Source organism: Anomaloglossus baeobatrachus, chromosome 5 (genome assembly GCF_048569485.1).
Source record: "Anomaloglossus baeobatrachus isolate aAnoBae1 chromosome 5, aAnoBae1.hap1, whole genome shotgun sequence".
Taxonomy (NCBI): domain Eukaryota; kingdom Metazoa; phylum Chordata; class Amphibia; order Anura; family Aromobatidae; genus Anomaloglossus; species Anomaloglossus baeobatrachus.
Window position 1 is genome coordinate 446,844,083 of NC_134357.1, and position 13,330 is coordinate 446,857,412.

Here is a 13,330-nt window from a genome sequence, read left to right on the forward strand (position 1 = left end):
CTCCATGCATTATAATGCCCCCCGTTATAGTCCTTAATGCAATATAATGCCCCCAACATAGTCCTCCATGCATTATAATGCCCCCTACATAGTCCTCCATGCAATATACCGTAATGTCCCCCACATAGTCCTCCATGCAATATAATGCCCCCCACGTAGTCCTCCATGAATTATTGATGGGATGAGCCATACACGTTACTGGATAGGTAGCATATATATTATCACTCCAGCCATACCTGGACGGAGCCCATACACTCTCCAGCCATACCTGGACGGAGCCCATACACTCTCCAGCCATACCTGGACGGAGCCCATACACTCTAACATCTACCCAAAATTACTACCACCACTGGGCCCAGGTCACTGTCTCCAGTTTTGTGACTGTACCTGCCTATCTCCCTGCCGAGTGTGGACGCCGTGCAGAGCCGCCCACGAGCAGTAGCCACCAATGGCTGCCGCTCACTCGTCTGCCACAGAGTCCAAAGCTCCACTCTCTGGCTGGAAAGTGACGACAGCCAAGGGGCGTGTCTTGTGTATGCAAATTCAGCCAGAGCGCGGAGCCACAGAGCAGGAGAAGCTCCTCCCAGCACTCTGCACACACCAGCGCTGAGAGACAGTTTGACACTCAGCCTGAGATTAAAGTGAACGGGGGCAGCCGCCGCGGGCCCCCTAGCTCATGGGGCCCCATAGCAGTGGCGTGGCCTGCCTTTATTGACGGTACGCCACTGATCTGGAGGCTGGACACCATAAAGAGATGGTCGGTGGGTTTGGCGAACATTGAGTGAAGCAGTGTATGGGTGCCTGTATATTCGCAGGTGCTTTATCATTTCAATAAATAAGACAAGGTTGTAGGTAATTAATATCCACTTTCTTCCCCGGCTTTAGCACAGCCCTGAGCACCATGCTGTATTCAGTCACAGTGTTTAATGTTCAGGGTTGTTGGAAAGCTGGATGATAACCCTTTATGACACAATCAGAAGATCTGATCTTGACCCTACACTAAATCGCACCAACCACCCCCCATCGTCCCAGACTCCCGTCCCATTTCATCTTCCACAATGACCCCCGCCGACTATATATAGACCTTTATTTTTCCGCTTGTTTTTCTCAAATTTCAGGCAGGTTTATGACCTCACCACCTCCTCTCCCGCTCTCTACATTTCCTCCTTCCTTCCCTCCCCTCCTGCATCATATCTTCCACATTTGCTCACTGACAACCAATAGGCTTATCTCCCATAAAAATCCTACAACGAGGGAGAGAAAGCACGTGCGTCCCCGAGACCGGAGAAGAGAGCCTTAACCATGATGATGGTGCCAACTAAAGAGGACAGCGGATGGTAATGGGGCAGTCCAGCTTTCCAGCCGCAGGCGGGGGATAGAATTTGCAATTTGGTTGAAGGTTTCACTTCTGTTGCCATCTGCATCATTATGAGTGAGAATACAATGAAGTTCGAGATCTAAGATCTAAGCTAGAGTCACCTCTGCGTCAGATCCTGCACCTCGCTCGCTACACTAATTTTCTGGTAAAATCATAGACACCATGAAAACAGAGTTCAACAGACCCCATTGATGTCTATCATGTGATGAATCCACCATTGGCTTCACATCTGTGTGATTATTTAAATTACCAGCTGTACTACCTGCCTTCGCCCGGGTTAATAACTGCTGTTAAAATAGAATGTATTAACAAAAATGTATTCTGCACACAAAAACCACAAAACAAATAGATAGAAATGTAATTATGTCTGTCTCCCCCTCTGTATATATCTCTCTGTCTCTATCTCTTTGTCTGTCTCTTTCTCCGTCTGTCTCAATCTCTTTCCCTGTCTGTCTGTCTCTTTCCCTCTGTCTCTTTCCCTGTGTCTCTCTTTGTCTGTCACTTTACCTGTCTCTTTCCCTGTGTCTGTCTCTTTGTCTGTGTGTCTCTTAACCTCTCTCTCTTTCTCTGTCTGTCTTTGTGTCTGTCTCTTACCCGGTCTGTGTCCGCCTCTTTCCTGGCTGCATTGTGACACGACAACATTCCATATAAGGGCGTGGCTGCACATTCTTCTGAAGCTCTGGCTGCACTGTGGCTCCCAGCTCCATTCGCCTTAATGGAGGCAAGTTTTTTTGGTGAATAACTGTAAAGCTCGAGGTTAAAATTTCCCCTCAAAACATTGCCTATGACGCCCTCGGGGTCCAGAAGTGTGAGTGTGCAAGGTTTTGTGGCTGTAGCTACGACAGTGCAGATGCCAATCCCGGACACACACACACACACACACACACACACACACAGCTTTATATATTAGATAAGAACCAAAAAAAAAACCAAAACAGATGTAGCAGAGCCAAGTATGTAATGTGGTACAGTCCTCACCATTGGAACCTGCACTTTTACATAGGACTGCAGGTTAACCTATTGTATTTTCACGACCTGCCCCCCCAGAGTTCAAAGGGTTATCACATCTGATCATTCCCATAAATAAAGCCTATGAATGATGACATACAGACGTTGGAGACACGAATCTGAACCAGAGCACAAGCAAAAAGTGGTTTCAACGCAATATATTTCACCTTGCACCAGTAATACCAGTTTATTACTTAGTTTCCATTACCAAGACACTGATGATCTGCTCACACCCTTTAAATGACAAATGCAACTCGCTGCATCAGTTTTGCTCGACTATTAAATAATACAGTGCAGATTTTCTAATAATTTGGGGTGCAAAAACAACAATGGAACCAGAACAGTGCCCCTATAATTGTGGGGTCCTCGCTACAACAAAATAGGTATTGTGGAGATACAAAATAAGGTAATTTCTCAGTCTTCTGTTAAATCACAATCTCAGCTCTGCTACATCTGTACTTCTGCCTAAATGTTACACGCTTTACATAGGACTGCAGGGGAGCCTTTTCTTTAATCCTTTGTGCAACACAGTTGTTGTGAGGTCGCAGACTAATCTATCAATAGGTGTTTGTGTCATTGTCTGGGCTGAAGGGGTTAACACTCTGCATGACCCAGACACGCAGTTACGCAAGGCTGACAATCCAGTTCCAATACTCCATATATAGAAGAGCTGCTCTAACAGGAATGAAATGAAAGGGGGTGACATGGAGACAGAATATAAATTTATAGACATTCCAGCGCCTGTGTCCCCCCCCTTGTTCCCCTGATCAGTAACATACAGCTGTCCCCAGGCTCACAAATAAAGCCACAATTACAGCATGTGAGACGCTCGAGCAGCGCTGCATGCCTGGCACATAACTGGTATGGCCGTCACTGGCTGAGCGGGAAGTGCTCCACCTGCTGGGGGATCTGAGGTATGACGCTGACAATATGTTCACCTTTGGGTTTTTGCAAAGATTTTACTTGCGTTTTTCACCCATTCAATTGAAAGGGGTAAAGCTCTGCAAAAGCACAAATAATTGATATGCTGCAAAATATGTGAGGGAAACAAAAACGCAGCATGTACACCAGATTTCTGAAAGCTCTAATCTAACGCGCTGCGTATTTCATGCCCCAAATACAGTGAGTAAAGTAAGCAGCAAAAAAATGCCATGTGTGAACACATCTTAAAACTAGAAGTCCCAGAGAGGGGTCATTTAACATTTCTACCATTGGAACCCTATGGAGCTCGAAATTCCTGGGACTTCTGGTGTTAATGTCCATAGACAGATGTTATGACAGCCCCTACCTTTTATACAGGTAGATAAATTTTAGGCCCCCTTGACATTTTGCACGGACTGTGTTGAAGGTGCGTATGGGGGCAACTGTGTGCTGTGATTTTGGCACACGTGTTCTCTGTGATAGTACATGGAGAGCAGGAGCTTTTTATTCACGTCTCCAGCGCTGCGGTGTCCAATGCTGCTGCTTCTAGGTCCGCGGTACAGTGAATATTCATGAGCATAATGAGCGGGCCTGGAAGTGACACCAACGCCAAAGACAGCAGAGCTGGAGACAGGTGCATATAGAAAATCCTTTTATATCAAAGACACACGTTTTCTGCGGTACAAGTCACACGGATCACATCAGCGTGCGGTCTATGTGACATCAGTGCTGCCGTAGAAAAACGAACTTGTCTCCATGCGGAATACAGACATTCGGGTGCACCACATGAGCACAAGACCAGGGGAAAACATGGATGTGTGCGCAGACCCATTGATTTTAATGGGTCTGCGTATGTCCGTGTCTCCGGAAGGTGTGAAAACGGACGTCATACGTACCAGAATCACTGATGTGTGAAGGGGGCCTTAGGTTGAGTTTTACTTAGATCTGGGCTCTAACCTAGAAGGAAAATGTATCAAAACTCTTTGGAAACTCCATCACAGTACAACAGACACACACGGCAATTTACATAAAAAGATCTGTATTGACGATTACCACTTTACACATTATAATCACAGATGCCAAGACACGGATACTCAGCGTGAGAGGAGGATCCTTATGTGACAAAATATACAATACTTTAACATTTTCCACATTAAAATGGTTAGCACAAAGCAGGCTGAAACATCGCAGCAACTTTGCATCACATGACCCATGTAAACTAGCCTAAAATGCTAATCTATAGAAAAGGGGAGTGATCACTGCCGCCCCCAAGTGGCCATAAGTGGTATAACACTGAGGACACAAGCCAGCTAAAAACAAATTGCTGCATCACTTCAGGGTTGACCACGTTCATTTACCCCTTCTGTGCACATAAGAGACCCCCGTAATCTGAATTTTCATAGAAAATCCAAAACCCATTGACTGGTCTTAGGTACATCTATTCATAGTAAACACATCGCTTCACTGTAAGAAGTACTAATGTCCTCGGCTCACACACCTTGAAACTGGTGGGAAAAAAGAAACAAACAACAATATAAAATAATAATATAGTGGGGATAAGAATGGGCCGCTCTGAGATGGTCAGTGCAGCGCCCTCTAGTGGGCAGAGTTATGTACAGCAAGTGACAGCCGCTTAGAAGGTGTTCTTTATTTTTGTCGCCACTAAGGTGAGAATTTCTCCCAATTTCTGCTGCCAGTTCTTGATGTCCTTGGATACGGCACACCACTGCTCTCCGTGCCGCGGCTCGGCGTTTTCACAGCGCTTCCGGATATCCTCCTGTTGATCCTAATGTGCGGGGAGGGAGAACAAAAAATTATATATAGTCTCTGGAATAAAACTGCAATTTCTCTCAGGCTGTTTGAGGACCCGATGTTCCCGTGCAGGGTTAGAAAGTTCTCTCTGTGCTTGTTTTTCTATTGCCAAACTGGGTTCACAGCACTGTTAAAGAGCAGAGCGCAGGGACCTGGCACGTGTCAGCGAGCGCAGTGGAAAAGTTATAAGATGAGCAAGGGCAGCGATCAAATCCATTCCTTGTATAGCAGTGCTTAAAGGGGACCGGTCAGGATTGTTCGGTGTTGCCGGCAAGGGTGGACGCTCACGCGACCTCCAAGTATGTAATTTGCATGCTTCTGGCCACATTCCGACTAGACGTGTGCGGTCTCACTCAGGTCACTTCTATTGAGCAAGGCCAGGCACGTCTAGTTGGCATGTGACTGCAAACATGCATACAATAGGCTTGCTGCTCCGCAACTGCAGACTTTCATCGAAAGACTGGAAAACCCCTTTAAGCATTACATTACTCAGACTAGACTGGCACTGAATCGAGGGCACAGCAGGGGCAAGGACACTTGGCTGGATTTATTTGGCACACATACCTTTGTACCATTTCCCTTCTGATTGCTGCATATAACTTTTGCAATGATATTTTGTGCTAAGATGTATGAAGTTCTCCCACACTATACAGAACTTGTGAATGACAAATGCTTTTAGGTACTAATGGGTTCCCCTCAATAGGCAGAAGTGCACGACCAACAGCGCTTTGGCTACATGCGGCCAAAAATCTACAATACCACTGTGGCTTCCAGGCACTTGGGAATAGAAAGAGGAATGGTACACAGTTCTGTAGCCGGAGGGGATACGCTGCCCTGTAAAGCTATTTACAGGTCACCTATATATAATTGTAGACTGTGAGCCCTCACTGGCAGGGTCCACTCCTCCTGTACCAGTCTGTGCCTTGTATGGTTTATGATTATTGTACTTGTCCCTATTATGTATACCCCTTTCACATGTAAAGCGCTAGAATAATAAATAATAATAATAATAATAATATAATGAGAACTGGGTCATTTGACTCCCAAGAAAGTAGTGTATGACTAGGGCAAGGTCCTCATTTATACAGTGCACAACATAGAGCTCTACAGCAGTATCCAATGGAATTACTGAAAAACTGTATTCTAATGGGAACCCAACAGAGCCATCACTTGAATGAAGCCGACGGAGTCACGCGGTCTGGCCGCCTTACTGGCTGTATTGTCTATTTCACAAATGCTCAAAAATCATGGTCAGAGTCCAGTTTTTCGCAGATTTTGACCAAAAATCCAACGTCGTGATCAGTGTAGAGCACTGTACAAGTGTGAACCATATAATGAGGGGCTGGCAACATGGAGACCAGACCATTTAGCATACGGTAGCACCCACCTCTGTACCGTGCTGCAGCTCAAACTTGTAGAAAGTCGCCCAGGCATCACCCAGGTCAGAATCAATCTTCACAGTGCGGTGGAACCAGTCCCGAGCCTTAGAAATTTTCCGTTCACTCCAGAACAGTCTAAAAGTAAGAAAATAAAAGTTAATAAAGGGACACGAGCAGTTTTCAGACATGTTTGCAAGAATCAAAGACATTATGTACAGGTGGTATATGTGCTATAGAGCTGGCTCCAGAAGAAAAGCTGCTGCTGTGTGTCAGCCCTAACAGATTGTGTCAGCACTTAGATGGCACTTACTTGGCAACGGCCAGCAGTACATGAGGGTCATGCTCGCATTTCTTAAGGGCATCCACACTCTTGGTTTTCCGTTGAGGTCTGGCCTCTAAGAATATTGCTTCTGCCCACAGGATACCTGAGAAAGGAGAGAGATCTTTGCATTTCAGGAAAAAAAACAAACACCCTGTACAGATTTTAATTTACATCCTATATTATTCTCAAAATCGCACTCTATTCTGCTGGTGGAGTCACTGTGTACATACATTACTTATCCTGTACTGGATATCCTGAGTTACATCCTGTATTATACTCCAGAGCTGCACTCACTATTCTGCTGGTGCAATCACTGTGTATATACATTACATTACTTATCCTGTAATGATCCTGAGTTACATCCTGTATTATACTCCAGAGCTGCATTCACTATTCTGCTGGTGGAGTCACTGTGTACATACATTACTTATCCTGTACTGATCCTGAGATACATCCTGTATTATACTCCAGAGCTGCACTCACTATTCTGCAGGTGGAGTCACTAAGTACATAAGTTACATTACTTATCCTGTACTAATTCTAAGTTATATTATATATTATACTCCAGAGCTGCACTCGCCATTCTGCTGGTGGATTCACTATGCACATATACTAACTGTTCCCTTGCCTCACTGCAGTTTCGCTACACTTTTGGGAAATGTGTGTATTCACAAGCCTGCCGTTTCTAACAAGAACCAATAGACTTGTTCAGAGATCTCAGTTCTGAAATCTGTAATAGAGCTGTAGTGACAGAAGCATCAGATCTACAAATAGCTCTTCAGCCTCATCTGCATATCAATTCAAATGCTAGTCTCAATAACGGATTGGCCGTGTACAGGCATTGCTCGACATGTCTATGATAAAGCTACATAAGCATATAATTAGTTTGGGGTGTGAAATCCTCACAGCTTTACTTCAAGTAAAGAGATGCTCTGTAGACAGGTGCAATGAGCGAAAGAACGGGGGGAAATAATTATTCCTGCTCGCATCTAATAGTTCCCAAGCTCACGACTCACCTGAATTAGGACATTCCTGCAAAGCCTTTGCCATTAAAGTGTTTGCAATATTCTTTAAACCAGCTCTGAACTCCAGCCGCACAGACTCCAACCTGCAGAAAGTATGAAGGTGGTCATCAAGCAGCAGCCTTATCAGGAGGGGGTATAGACCCGACCAAAAGAAATCAGAGGAACACATCATAGTATACATGTAAGAAATATTCACAGATAATCCAACACTTCCATGCAGGTCGCGTTACAAATGTGCTACACCGTGCAAGTAGTAAATAGTGACACGAGCAATGGTCCTGCCTCTGATAGACCTGGCAATGGCGTGATCACCAGGTACCCCCGGAGTGGTGGTCAGTAAATAATGTCACCACAGAGGTGCTTTTCCCTGCTCCGATGGATGCCCCAGGTACAGTGGAAAACTGCAATGACATTTGTGTAAATGGGTAATGATTCCTGGAGGTTTCTGTAGCACTAGCCGCTCCACTCTCCCGAGCCTACACACATTACCTATCAACACTACTGAAATAGGGAGCCCCTTCTAATACTTCATTTTTGTGTAAATTTTCTAAGTTAAAGAATAAAAAGCTTATTCTGTTAGCACAAAAAAAACGTTAATCATTACAGTGATTTTCCACTTTTGGTGGTTTAATGGTCCCAAGTGTCCACGTTTTGGCTATTAAAGGCGTTCTCGAGGTAGATTATATTAGGATAGGTATTAAGCAACTGTTATTAGTGGTCGGATGAAAGCGCACCGAACAGAAGCGCACAGTGCAGCTCCACACGATGTGTAGGAATAGGAGCTGATCTGCAGCATCTGGCAGCTGCAGCTACACATTGAGCGGTACTGTGCAGTGAACTTATGGTCAGTGTGCTTATATCCGGCCACTGTCAAAGTCAATAATAGCTGACTGGTAGGGGTGTTCTTATCCCCATCGGCCTTGAGCCTATTTTCACATTCCTGATCGGGCTAATTTTTCCGATTCTGACCAGTGTCCCTTTATGATGTTGTGATAGGGTGAGAGTGTATTAATGACCTTTATTCACTGTGAATGCAAAATGCTTATTTACTGTTCATCGTATGCATTGTTACTGACCACCCACAGGAGGCCGCTGTTTTGCATCTGCCTTTGACTGTTTGGTTACTATAGCAACAGCTCAAAAGACCTCGGCTGTGGACTTGGAGACCTGAGGAGGCGCTGTGTGTGAGCTGCAGGGTAAGCGAGAGGTGTGCGTAACAGAAAGGAGCCGCCGCAGAAACACAAGTAAATTGTGAGAAGACTCGTGTTAGAGTTTAGTGAGGAGGACCGTGACGCGTGTGAGCAGCATCCTGTGCCGGAGATCACCATTCTTCAGTTGCTGGCTATACTGGTCACTGTGAGAGGATCTTCAAGTCTCTGTTTATGGCAGCTGGACACCATAGTACCTGGGTACGGTAGGCTGGGCCCAGGACTGCGTGCACGCTACACTTTGTTTTGGTACCAAAACACAAATCGGTTCTGCTTAGGCCGACTATATACACAGTAAGACTTGCTGACTCTGCTCTGTCAGTTTGTCAGTAACAGTTAAAACCTTAAAGGGACAGCACCACATGTTTGCATTGACTGTTGCTTTAGAAGATTTCCAGGACTGCGTTGCTGAGCTGTGTGGTTTGCCTTCCCACTTTTACCATCTGCATTATCTGTGAGGCTTCAGCAATTAAGGGTATTCAGGGGGTTAATGGGTTTTGTTTATGTTTAGGTAGATAAGTTGTAAGCTCTTGTGCTGCACCACTGGTAGGGCGTGTACACACACACACACACACACACACACACACACTTACTCCTGCTACCCAGAGGGATTACCAGGTATTAGGTGACTGCTTAGACAGTCCCTTGGTTAGGCAAAGGTTGGTGAGAAAGCAATATAAAATCGCCATTACGGGTGGCGCAGCACAGGGGTGTAGGTTTTTGGCCTTGTAAATATATTGTCCTATTCTCTCTTTTATGCATTTTTTTTTTCTTTTGGTAAAGAGTCCTTTTCCTGGTGCGTGGTTTTGCTGTATATTGGGGAGCCCACCCTGTACTCGACTTACAATGTAATAACTCCAGAACGCTTCAGCGGATCCCAGCGATTCTGACACTGTTCCTTCGTAACACATTCTACTTCATGCCCTATTATTCTTGTTTTTCTACTATTATCTGCGGCCCTTATTTTTTTGCGTTTATTTGTGAAAATATAACATTTTCCTAACACTTAATTTTTATGCCGATAAACCAGAGTTACGTCACACAAAAATAGCCAAGAAATAACATTTCGCACATGTCTACTTTGCATTAACATTTTATAACTAAAATTTATTTTTTTTGTTAGGACGATAGAAGTGTTAAAAGTTAGCAGCAATTCCTCGTTTTTCAACAATTTGTTGTGCAATTTCTTCAGAGTACGGCGGTACCCAATATGTTGGTGGGAAACTACTATTTTGGCGCATGGCAGGGCTCGGAAGAGAAGGAGCACTATTTGCCTAGTGGAATGTAAAATCGGCTGGAATCAATAGCAGAGGCCATGTCACATTTACAGAGCCTCTAATATGCCTAAATAGTGGAAACCCCCTACAAGTGACCCCATTTTGAAAACTAGACCCCCATAAGAAATTTTTCTAGATGTGTGATGAGCACCTTGAAACGTCAGGTGCTTCACAGAATTTTATAACGTTCAGCCTTGAAAATAAAAAAAAACAAAACGGATTTTTGTGTACTAACCGTAAAATCGTTTTCTCTTAGCCACCATTGGGGGACACAGGACCATGGGTGTTATGCTGCCTATCCATAGGAGGACACTAAGTAGATGCAAAAAGCATTAGCTCCTCCTCTGCAGTATACACCCCCTGGCCGGGCCAGGCAACCTCAGTTTTAGTACACAAGCAGTAGGAGAAAAAAATAGTAGAAACTTATCTCAACGAAGGAACATGAGAAAAAAAAGAGTCATAACCAAATAAGGTACTGAGAGAACCAAGGCCCAACATGGGCAACAGGGTGGGTGCTGTCCCCCCCCAATGATAGCTAAGAGAAAACGATTTTACGGTGCGTACACAAAAATCCGTTTTTCTCTGACGCCTCATTGGGGGACACAGGACCATGGGACGTCCTAAAGCAGTCCATGCGTGGGAAAAATAAAAACAAGACAACGCAACACAAGGACTAGGAACCAGTCCCAGACAGCCTGGAGCGCCTACTGAGAGGTGCTCTACTGCCGTTTGCAGAATTTTCCTACCCAGATTTTCCTCAGCTGAAACCTGGGTATGGACTCTGTAATGCTTTGAAAAAGTATGTAGGCTAGACCAGGTCGCAGCCTTACACACCTGTTTCACTGAAGCCTGAGCCGAATGGCCCACGAAGCGCCAACTGCTCGCGTGGAATGAGCCCGCAGCCCACTAGGAATGGGCTTGAGTTGCAAGCGGTAGACTTTTTGGATCGCAGAGCGAATCCAGCGAGCCGGAGTTGCCTTTGAACTTGCCTGTCCCTTCTTAGGCCCCTCAGGAATGACGAACAAAGAGTCAGTTATCCTAAAGGGGGCTGTCCTGGATATGTAATATCTGAGAGCTCTGACGAGGTCTAACGAATGCAGAGACCTTTCCACCCTAGGAACTGGGTGTGGACAAAAGGAAGGCAGAACAATGTCCTCATTCAAATGAAAACGGGGTAGGAACCTTTGGAAGAAAATACGGAAGGGGGCGCAGAACCACCTTGTCCTGGTGAAAGATCAGAAAAAGCTCGCGGCAAGACAGTGCTGCCAGCTCCGAAACCCGTCTGATGGACGTAATTGCCACCAGGAATGTTACCTTCCAGGACAGAAGAGCAAGGGAGGATTCCTTGAGAGGTTCAAAGGGAGACCTCTGGAGACCGTCCAGAACGAGATTGAGGTCCCATGGGTCCAGCGGCCGTTTGTACGGGGGAACTAGATGGGAAAACGCCCTGGAGGAAGGTCTTGACTTGCGGTTTTTGAGCCAGGCGGCATTGGTAGAAGATTGAGAGGGCTGAGACCTGCCCTTTAAAGGGAACTGAGAGCCAACCCCGCTTCCAAGCCAGACTGCATAAAGTCGAGAATTTTGGGGATGGCCAGAGGCATAGACTGGACGTTTGTTTCCCTGCACCATGAAAAGAAGATTTTCCACGTACGGTGGTAAATGCGGGATGAAGCAGGGTTTCGGGCGCTGATCATGGTGGAGATAACCTTGGGGGAGAATCCCGCTCTTGTTAATGCCCAGGTCTCAATGGCCATGCCGTCAGCTTCAGGGCTCTGGAGTTCTGATGGGAAATGGGCCCTTGGGTCAGCAAGTCTGGGATGTCTGGAAGGCGCCACGGTACGTCTGCGAGTATTTGTACTAATTCGGCGTACCAGGCGCGCCTGGGCCAGTCCAGTGCTATCAGTATCACCGGGACTCCCTCTGCCTTGATCTTCCTGATTACCTGCGGCAGCAGGGGTAGAGGTGGAATTTAGTTAGGCAGGCGGAAGTGGTGCCAAGAGCAGACTAGAGCATCAGCACCGAAGGAGTGCGGGTCGCATGACCTGGCTATGAATGCGGGTACCTTTGCGTTCAACCTTGAGGCCATTAGATCCACGTCTGGTGTGCCCCAGCAAGTGCAGATGTGTAGAAACACTTCTGGGTGGAGAGACCACTCTCCGGCGGACAAGGCCTTGGCGACTTAGAAAGTCTGCTGCCCAGTTCGCTACCCCCGGTATGTGTACCGCTGGTATCACTGACCCCGTCGATTCGGCCCAGCTGAGGATCTTGTGGGCCTCGAGATAAGCCGCTTTGCTGCGAGTGCCCCTCTGCCGATTGATATAGGCTACAGCTGTCGCATTGTCCGATTGGACTCGAATCTGACGACCCGCTAGCAGAGGGCAGAACGCCCTGAGCGCGAGGAAGATCGTGCGGATTTCCAGGATGTTTATGGGTAGGGAAGACTCCTGGGGAGTCCAACGTCCTTGAGCAGTGTGGTGCCGGTACACTGCTCCCCAGCCTAGGAGGTTGGCGTCCGTGGTCAGGACCAGCCAGTTCGCTGGGAGAAAAGATCTCCCATTCGATAGGGATGAGGGCTGAAGCCACCAGCGGAGTGTATAACCTGACTGAAGGCGTCAGGTGAAGATATTTGTCCAGGGAGAAGGGGCTTTTGTCCCAGGCAGCTAGAAGGGCTAGCTGCAGTGGGCGGAGGTACTGCCTCCATAGCCGCCACCGTCCTGCCGAGCACCTTCATGCTGAATCGAATGGAGAGAGACGGAGGACGTAGAAGGCAGCGTACCACTTGTCAAGAGCGATCACCTTGTCCTGAGGGAGATAGATCAAGCCCCGACGGGTGTCCAGGGACATACCCAGGAAGGTGATGGATCGTGCTGGGACCGTGGATGATTTGTCTAGATTCAGTAACCACCTTAAGCGGGATATGGTGTCCATGGTGATCTGTACACTGGTTGAGCAGTCGCGGAAGGAGGGGGCCTTGATGAGGTCGTCCAAGTAAGGGAGAAC

The 13,330-nt window shown here is 46.5% G+C and overlaps 1 protein-coding gene across 1 annotated transcript in view; it reads right to left on the reverse strand.

The window, feature by feature from the left end:
• Positions 1-4,329: 4,329 nt before the first annotated feature.
• The window catches only part of PRPF6 (pre-mRNA processing factor 6), a 110,561-nt gene continuing 101,560 nt past the window's right edge, over positions 4,330-13,330 (reverse strand). The window contains exons 18-21 of the mRNA XM_075350467.1: positions 7,837-7,928; positions 6,809-6,923; positions 6,507-6,633; positions 4,330-5,093 (exon numbers count right to left, since the gene is read on the reverse strand). Coding sequence (XP_075206582.1) covers positions 4,941-5,093; positions 6,507-6,633; positions 6,809-6,923; positions 7,837-7,928 — 487 coding nt within the window. The 3' untranslated portion in view covers positions 4,330-4,940. The remainder of the gene's footprint in view (positions 5,094-6,506; positions 6,634-6,808; positions 6,924-7,836; positions 7,929-13,330) is intronic.